At 36.1% G+C, this 18,523-nt stretch overlaps 1 protein-coding gene across 7 annotated transcripts in view; it reads left to right on the top strand.

Moving 5' to 3' along the window:
* Positions 1-2,997, top strand: part of LOC5564596 (neurogenic protein mastermind) — a 426,767-nt gene extending 423,770 nt beyond the window's left edge. For all 7 annotated transcript variants that reach the window (XM_021849166.1, XM_021849169.1, XM_021849168.1 and 4 more), the window contains 2 exons: positions 125-1,102; positions 1,167-2,997. In XM_021849166.1, the coding sequence (XP_021704858.1) occupies positions 125-1,102; positions 1,167-1,843 (1,655 nt within the window). In that variant the 3' untranslated portion in view covers positions 1,844-2,997. The remainder of the gene's footprint in view (positions 1-124; positions 1,103-1,166) is intronic.
* Positions 2,998-18,523: the final 15,526 nt, after the last annotated feature.

Genomic DNA, 18,523 nt, shown 5'->3' with positions numbered 1-18,523 from the left:
ATGAACAGAAGTCCATGCAACCCAATCCAAAACATAATAAATCAAGTTACTTTTCACGACAAATTCTTCAATCAAAAGTGATCAATAGTTCTGAAAATCACATCTTTCTATCCCATATTTTCAGGTTCCTCCCTCGAATCGCAGTACACGGTTTCCCAGTCGCAAACGATTAACTTCACCCAGCAGGCTCTGCGGCAGCGGCAACAGCAGCAGCAGCAACAGCAAGGCAATGGCCCCGGTGGTCCAGGGCCGAATCAGGTTCCTCAGCAACAGCAGCAGCAGCCCGGTGGCCCTGGGCAGCCACAAGGTCCCAATGGTCCCGGCGTGCCCAATCCTCAAGTACCACAACAGCAACAGCATCAACCGGGTGGTCCCAATTCTGGAATCTCTGCCGGTGGAATGCCCCTCGGTGGACCCATGGGCGGTGGTGTCCCGATGAGTCAGAACCCAAATGTTCCGCTCGGTATGAGCGGAATGGGAATGGGTCCAAACGGTGGCCTCAGTGGGTTAAGTTCGATGGTTTCGAACACGATGGGTGGCCCCGGAGCGCAGATGATGCATAACAGTATGGGCCCGGGAGGTCCAGGTGGACCGGGTGGCCCAATGGGCATGCGCTACATGCAACAGCAGCAGATGATCCGGGCACAAGCAATGCAACAACAGATGGCTGTGGGTGGTCGGCCTCCGCCACCGGACTATAAAGCAACCCAACAGGGCGGCAACCCCAGCGCGGCCATGTTGGCCGCTCAGCAGCAGCAAATGCTGCACGCTTCTGGTGGACGGTTTCCGGCGGCGATGCGAAGGATAACGCAGCAGCCGATTCCACCGTCGGGTCCAATGATGAGAGCCCAACATGCAGCGTATATGCAACAGCATGGTCATGGAGGCCCGAGAGGCTTGGGTGGATTTGGACCCGGAGCGGGTGGTCCAGGAGCGATGGGCGGTGGCCCGGTGCAAAGACCACCGAATGTGCAAGTGGGCCCGGAAGGAATGCCTATGGGCTCGCAGCAACAGGCCGAGTGGCGGCATATGATGATGTCCCAGCAGCAGAGCATGAGTTTCGGATCCAGTGGAGGCAACATGCGAGCAGGGTTTGGCGCAGGTAAGTTCTTAAATTCTTGTGGAAGCAATAAGTGAAGGTTAACATTGCAATATGAATCTTTTAGGTCCGGGAGCGGCTGGTAACGCCATGGGAATGCCAAACGGAGGACCGGTCGGGCGAATGGACGGCAGTGGTGGAGCAGGAGCTGGTCCCGGTGGTATGACCCAGCTTCAGATGCAGCAGCAAGCCATGATGAGGCAGCAGCAGCAGCAGCAGCAGAGCATGGGAATGTATCAGGGTCAGATGGGTGGTGGTGCTGGGGCGGGAGGAATGGGTCAGATGCAGCAGCAGATGACCATGATGCAACAACAGCAGGCCATGATGGGTCAAATGCAGATGAACCAGATCCACATGAGTCAAACGCAAACCATGTCCATTCAGCAGCAGCAGCAGGTGAATCAGCAACAATCTGTGATGAATTCGTTCAACAATCCGGGTATTGGTCCTGGTCCGGGTCCAGGCGGCGGTGGAGGCGGACCAGGTCCTGGCGGCGGAAACAACCCCAACAGTAATAACAATAGTAACAACAACGGTAATAGCAACGCAAACAATAGCAGTAATAACAACGGTGGTGGCCCCAATGGTCCCAACGGTAGCAACAATTCCTCCGTCATTCCGAACGCGGACTTTAGTTTGGAGTTCCTGGAAAACCTCCCGGTGGGCGATCCGAGCCAGTTCAATGCTCAGGACCTGCTCAGCTCACTGGACAACGAGAACTTCAACATCCAAGATATTCTGTAAGTGATGGCGCGGTTTCTCAGCCGGGAGCGTTTTCCTATTTTTAGTGCATTTACAGTAGGCCGAGAGCCAAAGGCTCGTTTCCAATGCAACCAACTTGCATGCAATCCACCCTGTGGATTGGCGAAGCTTGTTGCTGTGGTTGAGGTTAATCCTAGCAAGCGAGGAAAATATTTATTTAATTAAAAATCAAAAAACGATAGCGAAAAGAAGACGAATCAAAACTAAAGAAACACAGTTCTAAGAGAATAATGCAACAATTTGGGGGAGGGTTGTCTCGAGGTTCGAGATGGGCTACTCCCCCTAATCCTGTAAATATGAGACTATTATTATTACTATTGCTTAAGTAGTGTACCTTGCTTACTCGTTGCAAACACATCAATGCCCCTAATCTTAAGATCCAGTGACAGCTGTTTTTACGTTGTACATTTTACGGACCATAATTTATTTTCGTCATGCCAACAACGCAAACGTGTCGTCGAACAAGGAACTCTCTATCGTTTAGCAGAAAGTTTAGATTTTAGTTTACGCATATTTTTTTAAAGTCCATGCCAAACAAGCTGGAAGACATTCCTTTAAGGGTAGGAGGTAATTATTGAAGAGTCAGTCTGCCATTTCGGATTAAAGTTCTCCATTTATGAAAACAAAACACACAAATAAGGTCACTCCATCGCGGATTATCAAACAAATGCATCGTATTCACCCCATTAAGACGTATTTATACAAGAATCACTTAAAAGAAAAAGCCGTTCGTGGGGAGTCCCGCAAATGGGCCAAATGAACAAAATATTCTAAAAGATTAATGAAACGGAACTAAATTATTATGATAGATTCCAGTGAGTACTAGCGGGGGGGGTGGGAATGGAAGGAAACCAGCCGAAGCGATCGGTACTGTGTATACAAAATTTACAAAAACAAACTTTAACTAATAGCGTAAGTCAAACTAAAACGATAAATCATGAAACTGTCAAAAAACATGTATAGGGAACCGAAAAGATGTAGCAAATTTCTCCGAGAACGAAGGTCAAAGTAATCAAAGCGGTGACACATATTTATAGAAAACGGGAATCAATGATGATCAAACAGTAATCATAACGGTTTAAAAGAATCTGTAAAAAGGCAATAGTCAAATCATAACATATACTCGAAAAAGAAAACTTAGGGCTGTTCTTAGTGCAATTTGGATTGGAATCGGAAAAATTTCTTGTAATGTTGATTGAAGGGCTGAGGAGTTTCATTTATAAAGCGTGGGTATTTTTTTGTTGATAACATTGGTTTTTCACCATTTATGTATATCTAAGACAGTGGTTCCCTAAATTTTAAGAGCCGCGATCCCTTTTGAAGCTTTACAAACGATTCGCGGACCCCTGAAGATGGTTGTTCTTGTTATCAATGTTTACGGAAACCTCCTAAATCTCTCAGAATGATTTTACCTTTTGGGCGTCAATCGGTTGGCCATCACCAGAAGCACAACGCTGATGCTGTATACGAAAAGTAAAGTTATTTACCACTAGCGCGTCTATTGAAGAGTTAGCTGATGTACTGGGCAGGCACTCCTACAAATCTCGTCTGTAATCCACCACAGATCTTTATGGCATATTGGTCCATGTGAGAATTCAACTATGATCCTTTCTAGGAGTTCAGTAAGAATTGAGCCAGGAATCTACCTAGTATCTTTCCAAGAATACGACAAAGACGATAAACGATCTTGACAAAATACAACAAAAATCACAGGGCAAGTAGGATAAACCACTGGTGCGCAAGTCAGATTCACTTGAACATTGAGTTTTTTCTCCATCCAATTATCTGAAACTCAGCAGTACGGTTCCAAAATAAAGTAAAGTACAGCTTTGACGATTCAGTTTGGCATGAAACATTTGTATCGGCTGTCTGAAAATTTAAGCACGTTTTTTAATGACGCACATTTTGACCAATATGAGCTCAGTAGCTACCGAAGTGAATCATAAGTATAAAGAATAGGACACACACCAACATGGAAACAATACAAACCTCGCAAGCAATTCGTCAAAAATATTGGCTGTAGTTACTTGAGGATTTTATCAAGGTACCTAGCAAATTTTTAAACAGAAATTATCAAATCTGGAAGCTCTGCATTAAAAATTCTCAGAGGCTTACTAATGGGTTTCATTGAAGTCAAATATCTGTTGTGGGAAGAATTTTTCTAAAATTCCCCTATAAAATCACCAATACCTTGTCAGATATCTGTTAGGAATCTTTCATTTCATTTTCATTTTCATTTTGCAGCGTTTGGTGGGGCAATGAGAGCGCAAGTCAGTCCAAAGCCGGGGTAAGGGATAGGTAATGGCCGTAATAGTCTATGCGGACCACTTGAACACCATCGGAAAGGATAAGAAGGGTTGGGGTAGGGTATAGGGAATGGAGAAGACTTGACACAGTAATGCGATTAATGCTGCAAAATGTAAATGTGCTGAAAGCAATTTAATTTGAGTTTTGAAGTTTGATTTAACTTATTAAAATTCCAAATAGATCGGCCATTGTACAAGTAAGAAAGAATATGCTGATCGCTCTCTAGAAATTTTATAAACAACAAAATAATAACAATATGAGAGTGATGCTAAGGGCTGCTGATGGCACAATGCGACGCTTTAGGAGATTTTGATACTGATTGAACATTACTATACAGAGCGCAATTTAATCGATGGTGATAACTTTACAAACTTTATCTGTTTTTACACTGATTGACGATGCTGATTTATAAAAAAATATTTTAAAAATATTTGATATTAGTTCATTTGTTTGTGTGATCTGGAATAATAATTGTTAATAATGGAAAAATTTTACATACCCTTGATGAAATACTTCCCTGACCAGAAATATTATATTTTGAGCGCCCTTTTCGAAGCTATTCTATCCAGGTATCCATGTACTGCTTTCAATCCTGAAATTATTCTTATTGTGCATGCTCATGCATTATATTAGTGATGCTCATAATCATGCAACAGATAAGAAGGAGAGAAAAAGAGAATATAGGAACAGTGATTAGTAATGAGTTAATTATGTAGTTTTGTTAGAATTATAAACAATTAACCCTCTAATACCCAAATTTTTATTTTTGATCTAAATATTATTTTTCGTTATTTAAAATCATTCTAAACACGGTTTGGGCAATGATTTATTTTTCTCCGCAAATTTATAAATTTTGGTTTTTGATTTTTATTATTTTTATTTTTGAACATCCCTATCCTTTTCAATTTTTTCTTGAAGCCTCTTCTGGTTACTGATTTTTGACAATAATAAAAATTTGAGTTTTTACTATACTTTTGAAAATATGAATTTTTTAATTTTTTTCTGGAACATTTTTTATTATCCGTGTAACTAACGGAAAAGCAGATTTGAAATCATTTCAATACCATCAGGCTCTTCTTCTGTGATAGGTTGATCGTAGAAAAATACAAAAGGTACGATTTTTTATAATACACGTTAAATGAATCCCAGGCATTTGTAGGTTATATAAGAATGCAATTTTTCAAACAATTTTCAATAATACAAAAAAGTTTCAAAAATCATAAAAAACGTTTCTTATATGCGTGTTATTAGTCAAGGTTTAAGCCAAAAATAAAATCATTTTAATTTCCGAGCTACGAAAAAATACACAAAATTCCAAAGTGTACCCCATCTAAAGGCGGGGTTGGGTATTAGAGGGTTAAACAGCAGTAATGAATAACTTATAAAATTACTTTGCAGCATAGCTGAGCCTTTCGGAACGTAAGACCGATGTATAAAAATAATTTGTTTCGAAATTGTCCGCGTGGTCTTCTAGTGCCCCTATTAGATCAGAATCAGTCATAGACATACATATCGAATGCTCGCCATGACCCTATGACCAACATTTGTATATGTATAGACTTAGCTGATGTGGCTTTTCTAATAGGTAGTTCTTTCACTCATTGATTGTCTTCAAAACCTTGTCAAGTATAGAAAATTGATTTTATTTCATTTATTACTACATTGAAGCTACATTGTACTTATTAAGTATTAGGTATTATTTTATGTTTTTATCACTATTGATATTATCAAGGCCAGAATTCCCAGTGAGTGAAGAATTTTATAGTACTAGAACACCATAGAAGATCGCTTAACATTACCTAATCATGGAACGGCTTTTTGCTCTATTATTTTAGGTAGATGCTATTGATCTCCCTTTGCTCCTATCCGCAACCCGGTGCACGCGCCCTGTTGGTTTTCGAAAACCTCGTAGAAGATTACAAACCGTCAATGGCATTCCCAATTACTACCCCACATTGCACATTCAAGGGTCTGATTGTGCTCCTAACCCACCCTCAGTTCGTAATCTTCTCGCCATCTTGAAATTATATTTTCCCGAAGTGAAAGTAATTTTGATGAGTGATAGCCTAGTGCAGCCCAACTGCATAGTACAGTAGTTTAACCAGAATCTTAAGGTCAGAAGATAAAATCTAAATTTTGTAATAAAAAGGTTGCCATTGCTTTGAAATTTACCCAACATCTAATCAAAACTACTAACAACAGCGATCAATTATCAAAATTCATCGCTCCCTGGAAAATATAATCCCAAGCCCAGGGCAGATATCTGTTAGGAATCTTTGCAGGAATTTATCAAAGATCTTTGCGGCAGATATTGGTCGAAAATTTGACTAAAAATCACAATCTAGAAAACAGTTTTGTGGATGGATTTTGTGGAAGCAGTGAATAATTTGGCTTTGTTTAATACTTCCAACATCCATCAGAGCCCTGAGGAATATTTTGAGGATCTTGCCACAAGTATTCCAGCAATTTCCAATACCTCCAAAAACTTCAACTCGTTAATAATGTTCTCTTGAGAACATGTTAGGAACAAATTCTACATGATAATTTATCAATCAAGAGAAACGACACTTATTCTCAATGGCTTCGCGGACCCCCTGACTTCGCGGACCCCCTGAGAACTCGTCACGGCCATTTAGGGTTCCGCGGACCACCGGTTTGGAAATCATGCATTAGAGGTCTTCTTTAAAAAATGTTTGTATTACTTAGGCCCTTTGTTTGGTGTTAGTATGCTCCACAGCTCCATAGAAATGGTATACCTAACTTTCTTACTTGTAGAAATTATAAAATGCATGCTTTAATAAAGTTGTAGACCGTACAATTTCAAGCTACTTTGCCAAAAAAAAAAAATACCAAATTAGAGTTTTTTCCTCTGGTGACATATAGTTGTAAAAAGAATTCTGTTTTTTTTTTGGCTTCAGTGTTTTCCATTTAACATCTCTCAAGGTAGATCATAAAACACATCCTTCCGCGTAAACTGCTTTCTGAACCACTGTGAAATGTCCACTGTGAATGGGTTAAGCCTCCCCCATACCTTAAAATTCCTACACAAACGACGCCAAATTAATTTTAGGGTATTAATTTAAGGAATCTATTTTGCAAATCGAGCATATTCATGTGACTCGTCTATAATCACTGTCGATCAAAGTAAGCATGCATATTTCAGATGTCATTCATCGACTCCCATGGACCAATGCACGAGTTCACTATTTTGACGTTTGAGCGGTGCCGAATACACTCGTTGCTATAGTCACGTAAATAACACGGCACCGCTCAAACGTCAGATAGTGAACTCGTGCATTGGTCCATAGTAATTCAGTCACATAGCGTGACAACTGTCAAAAAACTCGAGTGATAGAGTCGTGTCGAATGATTTTTTTGGTCGACAGCGACTCCAGTCGAGTCATTTTTATCGACTCGACTTATAAAATTGACCCCTAAAATTATCTAAACATTCTGAAAGGGTGGAATTATCGTAGAATTTTGGTTTTTTTTTGTGGTTTTATCAATACATTGGGACTATAAAAACCATAAAAGTTTCTTTAAAATCCCTGGAACCCCACTAACACGTTCGCAAAACTGTAAAAACTTTTTTGTAACACCTAGAAACCATGTAAGAATCGCTGGAAAGTTCCTTAGAACTCAAAAAATCCTGGTATCCAGTGGAAGTTTCTATACAAACTTTGAAATGCTGTTAGGAATCCTTTTAGAACTCCTTTGGAATCCCTCAAAAGTGTTAGCAAATTCATGGAATCCTAGAAAACAGTGGAAATCCTATGGAGATCTTGGAAACCCTTTAAAAGTATAGCGAAAACTTTTAAAATTCATGGACACTGTTAAAAATGCATGCAGACTAATTTGATCTCCAATGTATAAATGGTACATCTTACTTATATTCATAAACTAGCAAAAGTAAGGGTTTTTGTAAAAACTGAGTTTTGTTTATACGTAAATTTTTCATCTTCTCGAAACAATGGTTTCCATGATTAGGGACGGCACTACTGAAGATTTGTGTCTTCCATGAGTTCTGCAAATGATGTAGCGAAGAAAATTCTGTTTTTACTAAAACTCACATCGCCGAGAACGATTACATTGTCAATTTTTTTTTTATAAATATTTTCAATTAAGCAAAATGGTGAAATTAAAATAAAGAATTCAGAATTTCCTTAGTAAATTGCCTACTTTCAGGCGGTTTTGGCGTTAATGGTGTTTTCAAGGGGGCAGGATCCATCATTGATTTATGATCTTTCAAAAGCAGTTTTTCGTTCAAAATCAAGAAGTTGACATGATATGGCGTGATAGTCTAATAAGGATAACTCCTGTTCCTGTGTTAACATTTATTTCTCCTTGAGACTCACTTTTATAAAAACGCCTCACTGGAACACGTATTGATGCAAAGGAGCAAAAAAGTTAAGGTTTTTGTTTTCTACTATTTTCTTACTAACCTTGAAGATTATTTCCACGTATGTAACGACATTTTCAATAGAGAATCAGATTTTTTTTCAATATTTTTTCAAAAAGCACTGCGTAACAAAAATGACATTTTTGCGTGTGTCAGGAATCAAATCATGTGTCTCTAGTAGATTTGGGTTCGCCGGATCAGATGCTGTTTTCATAAATGTTCCAGCACGTCACAATTTTAAGCTACAGGTCGCCAAAATTACATTCAACATTGTTTTCATTAACGTTTACATGAAATTCAGAGAATGACTTATCAAATTTTTTGTGGTGCAATCCACCAAACATGCACAATAGGACTTGAACTTTCAATTGAGATATAATTTAGTAGAAATTGCGGGATAAAATTTAGATTAAATCTATTTTTTAACATGCTTGCAGCCTTCATACAAAATTCTATTTTTCTCTTATATGACAAAATACAATACTTCCCTGAACCACCAAAAAATAACTTTTGACCATCGAAAGTATTATGAACTTTGTTGATAAGTAATGTTATACACTTGAAGTTTGAATTATGTGACAAATTAAGCAAATAAATTGCCATACAAGCTGCCAAACTTGCATGCAAGTTTACTGAAATAGTCAAAATTTGCGTTGCTCAAAAATTAGACGTGCTATGATATTTTTGTAAACGGCAATGGATTCAGCAACTCCTAATTAAGTAAATAGCACTGTTTTGGTGCTTGAGATAAAACCATGTTCCGCAGTGAAATTGATCAAGGTTACTGCGGGTTATGGTTATTTTTTTGTAATAATAAGAAACTTATTGAATTGTTCTCGAATTCCCCAGAAAACTAATGAAGAGCTTTAAATTTTACTGCAATCAGTATTAACACGAATAATGTCTAAATTGTTTGGAGAATAATTTTCTAGGGCTTGTGAAGATGTTTTAAGAATTCTTAATAATTCAGAGAGACATGTGTGATTTTGGCAAACTGAGATACAATTTTATGTTCTCCTTCCTTTCACTTTTTCATTTATGAAATTATTAGACATTATCAAAAAAGATCAACAACATATTTCGAGAAAAACTTCCAAGAAATCTTAAAAATATATTCAAAATTGTCTATATTGCTGCCAGACAAGCTCTTAACTAATATTTTTTTCTACATTGTGTTCATCATTTATTTTCTTATCCAAAATACATAAGGTTATTTGGGCTTATCCAAAAGATACACTACCTTACAACTAATAAATTCAAATGTCTCATCAAACTTTACATTTTCGTGATGAGACCGTGCCGAATTTCAGTGTTAAGTTTAATGATAAACAATTGAATAGGCTAAAAATTGTGGAAATCACGAAAGATTGAAAGAATATAAATAATATTGTCAAAAGTGTTGCCAGTTGTCCGTTTTTTATGAAATTCCTAAAAAACTAAAATACAGTTGACTCTCCATAGCACGATCAAAGCAAGTGAAGAAAACATCCCGTCTGTATCAGTTCATGGTCAGCAGTGCTTTGCAAGTTGTACCTTGCTTGATAAATAAGAGCATCGAAAGAGAGAACCAAAGAGAGAACGACGTTAAAACCCATTCTCTTGCTCATTTACCATTGGCATTAAATGTTTTAGTTTACTGGCATGGTAAACAATATCCGAAAATCTGTATACAATAGTGTGAGCTTGTTTAGAGGGGTTTCATCATGCACTATTATCCCCCCAATTCAATCAGAGCTGTAACAGAAGATGACAAACAAGCTCTCATAATGTGTTGCTTATCATGATTACTATAGAGAGCGATTCTCTCAATTTTCTCAGGAGTCAAACCCTGATTTTAATAAAACATGCTATTAAAACAGATAAGCTCAGAATATTAAATTACAGTTGTAACGTTCCTCTTCGAATTTCGGACACTCTACTTTGTATGGGAAATAATTCAGATGTACCGGCAAATACTAATAATGTTTTAGTATTTGCCGGTCAAAAGTTCCTGGAGGCTCGTTTTGATTAGCATGTTCAATATATATCTATGAAAATCTAGAATCTCCAACTACTCTGGAGGTCTATCTAATGGTCAACAAGTCAAACAATGATTTGACTTTTATAATTATGGTTTTCATTAGCTATCCGAAATTCGAATCAAAGTGTCTGGAATATTGGACCAAAGTGATGAAGTGTCCTGAATAAGAATCATAAATCCCAGAAGAAGGTGAAATATACACCGAAACGTAGGAAAGTAGATGAAAAAGGCGTTTTAGCTGCTTATCTAGACTGAAAGAGCCAAAAACCGTTAAAATACTAAGAATCATAAATTTTCTATATATTAAATATTATTCAAGTTGTGGAATCAACATCTTTACCCATCATTCGATTGTTTAGAGTTTCAAAAATTTATAACGATGAAGAATCATACAGAATGAAATTTATACGCTTTTTGATGAGTTATATTCCACTAATGCCTTAAGTGTCCGTAATATGAATCATCCCTGATGACCGTAAGGCCGTTGCCGGCGCCGTTATTGACTTTCAAACTTTGAACTCTCGATCTGTGCATTTTGAAGATGATTAGCTAATTTCAAGCCCAATTCATTGAATCTAATTGCAAATTCGATTGCTCTGGTCAATCACGGAGTTCAACTACGAAGCGGTCATCCATACTCATGCTTATGCTCATGCTTCCAAAAGATTTTTAAATTTTGGATGAATGTTTGAAATATTTAATTATTTTATAACTTAGTACTGAGTTTCCTTCAGCTTAACATGTTTAGCGCGATTTGGATAGCGTTAAACATTATATTTCATTCATAAATAAAAATGCAAATACTTAAGGATTGTCGTTTCAAGTCCAAATTGCACTTACACAGCTACATCTATATCAAATGACAAACTTTATACTGTTAACTCAACTATACACAACAGAACCACTATAATCGCATTCGTTTGATCCGGTAGAAAAATAAAAACAAGTTTACACAAAACCCAAGACATAATTAACAAAAAAAAACCGTAACAACAATTTACATTGAACATAAAACCAAACTATATATTCATCAAAAATCTATCAAATCAATCTACAGAACAAATCGATAGCAGTAGTGAACATTTAGCAAAAAAGTAGCAAATGAACAAACTATTGGTACTAAGGGAAGAAAAACGAGAAACCATACACATACTATTGAAAATGAACAAGAGGTACCATTGTTAGCAGTTACGAATGCAAAACCATCAAACATATACCCCAAATTTGATTGAATCGAGAAGAATTGGAACAAAAGCGGTAAACGTTCTTGAATAAAATTAGAGATTAACAGTGTAGGAAACACTGAGACACTTAAATGTATACCAAACAAGAAAACAATCGGTGCGATTTCGGTTTCGAGAGTTTGCTTACGTTCCTTACGGTTCTCCCAGCAACGCCGTTGTCAGTTTTGTATCTGTACAGTTGTGTAAAATGTTCGTCTTATTTTTACTGTTTTTTTTTTAAATGGGTCCTAGATTATTTGATGGTATTAGTGCGAATGCGGGGAACCGTTTCTTTTTTATTGCAATCTGATTTTATTTTAGTGCCGGTGTTATTAAGTTTCTTACTTCTTAGGAGTACCAAACCTTTGTAAAATACGATCGAAAAGATGGAGATTTTTTTTATATCCGCCAACGGACAGATATTTTCCTTATGAATATATTTTTTATAAACTTTTACTTTAGTTTATTTTTTGATGTACATATTTTCCTGGATGATTTTTTTTTTATCTAAGATGCTTTATTTGTTGGTTTACAACAGAAAAAGAAATACATATTAATTGAAAAAACAAGTATAAGGTGAACATCATTTACTTAAAGATAAGACAAAACGAAAAACATTCAAACATTGAACCAAGCAAAACAAAAAAAATGTTACATGAAGAACAAGAACAAAAAACAAAAGAAAATAAAAATAGATAATTTAATTCAATTAAACGACTTCCGTCACCGAAGAACAAATCTCCGAAAGCCAACCTGAAATCTCAAGCAAAAAACTCTAATCCATTGCACATTCAATCAAAGTGCAACCTTACATTGTCACTCGGGCTGTTAGTCGTCATAATTAACACCGCCGCCGGGGTTGTAAATCACAACGCACTTATTCGCGGCCCGACGCTCCTCCCCCACCCTTAATACGTGTCCAAAGTCCGCTAATGGGATGACAAATGAGATGGGTGACTTTAATTAGGCTGACTTTGTGTCATTTGGCGTTCTGTTGTGATGACAAAAATAGCACTCGCTGCTGATGCTGTTGTTTCCTTGAGTTGAGCCGTTTCGTTAATCGTCCATTGTGGATGCAGATCGAGAAGATATGGCACTCGTTGTCAGGAACTGGTCCAGCGTGTTGACTGTAGACCTGTGCGCCGTCACATACGACTTGAAGTCGAGTCTAGTACACGACACTGAAGACGACCTTACAGCTGAGGTCGAAATACGTGTATCTGTCAAAAGGGGATTTTTTTTTTATTACCGTACGGGTTTGGGCCGAAGGGTCTCAGATTTTCATAAAACTTTTTCCACAGGCAGGGCTCATAGATATATGAATAAAAAAAAATTGAGAAAAATTCAGGGTCGCCTATTTTTCCGGAAAACTCAGGTGGAAATTTTTTGTTTTCCCTTGACACTACTTACTTTGAAAAATCATAACTCAAGAACGAAGCATCGTAGAAACAAAGTTTTTATATGAAAATTTAAGCAAATTTTCTCACAAATCCAAAAAAAATATGAACTGGAAAAAGTTTTCCACAAAATTTTCCACCGTTGGGAAAATTCGTAAAGAAAAGCCGGAAAAACTATGCCCGAACTCGTGGAAAATTTTCAAAAAAATATTTTCGAGAAGGTAAATTTATAAGCTTTAATCACTGAAATTTTTGGAATGCACCTTTTTTTCGTTTTTGACTTATGGCCAATTTTGCGATAAATGTCCAGATGTACCATATAAGACTTATCTTTGAAAAATCATAACTCAAGAACGAAACATTGTAGAAACAAAGTTTTTATATGAAAATTTAAGCAAATTTTCTCAGAAATCCAAAAAAAAGTATGAACTGGAAAAAGTTTTCCACAAAATTTTCCACCGTTGGGGAAATTCATAAAGAAAAGCTGGAAAATCTATGCCAGAACTCGCGGAAATTTTTTAATAAAATATTTTTAAGAAAGAAACTTTATAAACTTCAATTCTGGTAACTTTTAGGATGTACTTTTCTTAAGTTCCTGATCTATGGTCAATTTTGTAAAAAATGCAAAGATTTGCCATACATGCCTTTTCGTTTAAAAATCATGACTCAAGACTCATCATGACTTGTCGAACCGGATTCAAATTATTTCAAAAATATGAAATTTTTGAAATGGAATCAGTTTCCCAGGACATTTTTCACTGTTTATGAAAACAAATAATGAAAACCCGATTAGCTATTCCAGCTTTCAAACAAAGTATATTTGAAAAGAGCGATCAATAAGATCCAATCCTACAATATTTTTCAATACGCTCATTTTTCGTTCCTAAAACATGATCAAATATTGCTAGGATGAGCTGTTTGAACCATATATTTACAAATTTATAAGTTCATAAACAAAATTTCTTAAGAACGAAACTACATAGAAACAAAGTTTTCTTCAATCAGAATGTAGGCAATTTTTTCCTGTTAGGTAACTACAAAATTGACAGTTAAATAAATGGGTTGACAATATGACAAATAGGTGTAGTGTCGGATGCATGTAAAGAAAAGACGTCTGTTCATAAGATTCACGACCAAAACAAGAGACCTTTTATTCCATGTCTACTTCGATCTACAAATCTACACTTATTCAAATTTATCTCATGCACACCTATTTTCAGTATCATACAACTCCTCCTTTTCTTTAAATTAGTTTTAGTATTACAATTTTCTTGTTTGCTTACTATTACTATCACTATTTTCTTGACGTACAGAACTATTTTAAGTTAATTAGCATTATGTGTTGCCGCCATGTTTTTCATTCCAGCGCCATATCCGTCAACACGTAGAAATTAGGTGTTCAAACGATTTACCACGCGTAATGAGTTAATTAATTTGTTCAAACGATTTTTCAACAGAGATCCTGGATTGATATGGAACACTGTCTAATTCAATTGGTGAGAATATGGTTTCCATAGTCGTACACCTAATAGTCTCAGATATTATATGATGTTATCTTTGCGTTTCAATTACCTGAAAGAAAAGAAATATTTATCGTTTTTCTAGCATTAAGATACTTAGCTTATTGTTTCCAATGTTCAACTTTTCACGTTTATCGAACTTCTTCCTTTTCATTTTTAAATCTTGATTGTGACGGAAGTTGTCGTTGAGAACATTTCCGTTCTTCTAATTGACTGACTTATTGAAAACTGTTCTTGTTTTCAATATGATGTTTTAACTTTTTTCCAATGTGTTAAGTTTATTTTTCCTATCCATCAATAAAATCTACTTTGAACTCTTTTATATGTTTTCTTTTATATTTCTCTAGCTTTTCTTTCTTAAAGATCCTACTGATTCTTGTTCTTTTCCCTGTTAAATTGTATTCCTGTTGATTTCACCGTTTTCTAACTTATAGCATTTTTAATACTAATATGCATTCTATCCAGTAATATAGACCGCCTAGGACTCTTGCCAAAATATCATTTGAAATACTGAACTATTTCTAATTAATGTAATTTTGATGCAATTGAATGTGTCATTGAAGCTTCTTCTTTCTCCGCAATCGGCAACTGTATTTTTACGAATTGCTGTTTTAACAGTTACCAATTGTTGAACTTGCAAACCTAATAGAATTTCTTCATGGAATCTAAGAAAACTTCGCTAGAACACAAACGTGTCAGTATTATCCTACTAGACAATCGCGCACGTTGTTGTTAAGCTTACGCATTTGAAAAAGCTTCATATGTTTTGTTTTACTGAATTGTTGTCTTAAAACACAATTATTCACTAATTTGAATTCAATGAAACCCACAACAGAACCGTACAAACTGAACTAGCATTCTTTGAAAGATGTTTGATAATGGTACAGTAACTATTCTACTTTTGCTAAGGCTTAGGTACCTTGTTTTAATGTACCATTTTATACAGACGTTTAGCGTGTTTTATTCATTCTCATACCAATCGTATCTAGAATAATCTAAATTTATTTACTAAACCATTTATTAAGAATATACATATTCAAGTTTATAAAATATTCAGCCGAGAAACTGCCATTCGATCATTTGAGTAATCTGTTTAACATTTATTTATTTAGAAACTTAAATCTAGATAGCGTTAAAATAGAATTGGTTATTATTTCAAAACCATTGCAATGTTATATAAACAAATTTATATATTTCTTTAAATGAGCACACTATAGTCTTCAATCATGTTTATTCGTGCTTCCAATAGATAACCGACATCACCTTAAGGCTCAAGAATCTATCATTCAATCATCAGCAATCATCAAAAATAAGAACCAGTTTTTTCGTTCAAATTCAAAGAAATCCTCATAAAAATCTATCATTGCAATCCAGATAGCAAGTGTAATGCAATGATAGATTTTCTTGAACATTGTCTAAATTTTGAGCCAAAAACTGGTTTTGAAAATTTGTAAAACGATGATGGTTATTTTCCTCTTAACTCAATAAGTTTTGTCATCCTCAAGCTTAAATAAACATTTGATTCCTTATGAACTTTATTAATGACTAGGTTTGCCAACAGAAGTTGCCATAATATATTCAAAACTGTTGTGCACAGCTCCCTTTTAAATGATTTTTTTAAATTTGTTTTCAAATATACATTTCTACTTGCTTTCTTTTTACACACACATTGAACTCAAATATACAAATAAGAATGTAAAACATTATTTTATCTTCAACTTGATCTTTGCATGAATTGAAACTTATTTATTTTATTCAAATAATTTTGCTTGGTATTACACATAATTGAAATTTTTGTTCATGCTGTGTTAATCAAAATTCATAATTTTAATCTCAGAGATAATATTTTGATAATGATAGTAAAAATATGTTATTCATGATCATTCTGACCTCATTACGTCCAAGGCACGAAATTGTCATACATGGTTGGTCTTAGCAAATAGGATGACAAATTTCGTAATGTAAAACAATCACAACACAGTTCTTTATTCATCCCTTCAATTGTTCATCTTGATATACTGTGACAATTCATCACGGTTTTGATAACCATGAGAATCATGATCATAATACAATATACGATTGTTTTCAACGGCATGCACTTGTTGATAATAATATGACACACAGTTTCTGTAAATGTTAATAGTACATATTTTTTTTGCTCAGTGAATAATTTATAATTTTCTCTCGATGGCACAACATATGCCAACCACCTTAAAGTACACAGTTTCTTTGAGATTTGGTGGGTTGGAATGGTTAATCACGAGTAGCACACAGTACACTCATTGGTACACAGTTAATGCCCAATAAATAATTGCCAACCAATGCACAGTTGCTTTACACATTATATATTTACCGATTGAAAATGACACACAGTTGCTCTTAATGGCACACAGTTGCCGCTCAGTAAATAGCACATTTTCTCTTTAAAGTTTACAATTACGACGAAAAGTAGCACACAATTTCTCTCCTTGGCACACAGTTGCCGATCAAAACATAAAGCACACATTGCTCTCCACATTCTTGAATTAGCTATCAAATAGCACATCGTTGCTCTCCATGGCACACAGTTGCCTATCAATATATAGCACACAGTTGCTCTCCACTCTCTAACATTGCCAATCAAAAATAGCACACAGTTGCTCTCCATGGCACACAGTTGCCTATCAACATATAGCACACAGTTGCTCTCCATGTTCTAGAACCGCCAGTCCAAAATAGCACACAGTTGCTCTTCATGACATACAGTTGCCGCTTAGTAAATGGCACACAGTTGCTCTTCATGTTCTAGAATTGACAGGTCAAAATAGCTCACAGTTGCTCTCCATGGCCCACACTTGCCGATCAAAACATATAGCACACAGTTGCTCTCCACATTCTTGAATGGACAATCAAATAGCACACAGTTGCTCTCCATGGTACACAGTTGCCTATCAATATATAGCACACATTTGCGCTCCACCTTCTAATATTGCCAATCTAAAATAGCACACAGTTGCTCTCCATGGCACACAGTTGCCTATCAACATATAGCACACAGTTGCTCTCCATGTTCTAGAACCGTCAGTCCAAAATAGCACACAGTTGTTCTTCATGACATACAGTTGCCGCTTAGTAAATAGCACACAGTTGCTCTTCATGTTCTAGAATTGACAGGTCAAAATAGCTCACAGTTGCTCTCCATGGCCCACACTTGCCGATCAAAACATATAGCACACAGTTGCTCTCCACATTCTTGAATGGACAATCAAATAGCACACAGTTGCTCTCCATGGTACACAGTCGCCTATCAATATATAGCACACATTTGCTCTCCACCTTCTAATATTGCCAATCTAAAATAGCACACAGTTGCTCTCCATGACACACAGTTGCCGTTTAGTAAATAGCACACAGTTGACCTCCACATTCCAGAATTGTAGATCAAAAATAGCATACAGCTGCTCTCCATGGCATACAATTGCTTATCAACATATAGCACACAGATGCTTTCCACGTTTCAGAATTGTTGATTAAAAATTATACACGTTTGCTCTCATTGACATATAGTTATCACAAAGTAATAAACACGCAGTTGCTCTTGATATATTTCAAATACATATCGAAAATAACCTACAGATGCTCTTCATCGTCTACAACTACCGATCAAAATCAGCATACAGTTGTTCTCCATAATGTATAGTTGTCGATCAAATATAGTAAAACAATTGCTCACTTAATTGAGCATAAATATATATATCGGAATATCCACAATCGCTGATTGATCGATTGAAATTTTTCCCCATAATTCATAAATAAT

Source organism: Aedes aegypti, chromosome 3 (assembly GCF_002204515.2).
Source record: "Aedes aegypti strain LVP_AGWG chromosome 3, AaegL5.0 Primary Assembly, whole genome shotgun sequence".
In the NCBI taxonomy this organism is placed as follows: Eukaryota; Metazoa; Arthropoda; class Insecta; order Diptera; family Culicidae; genus Aedes; species Aedes aegypti.
The sequence above is the reverse complement of the archived record's forward strand: the minus strand, read 5'-3'. Positions and strand labels throughout refer to the sequence as shown.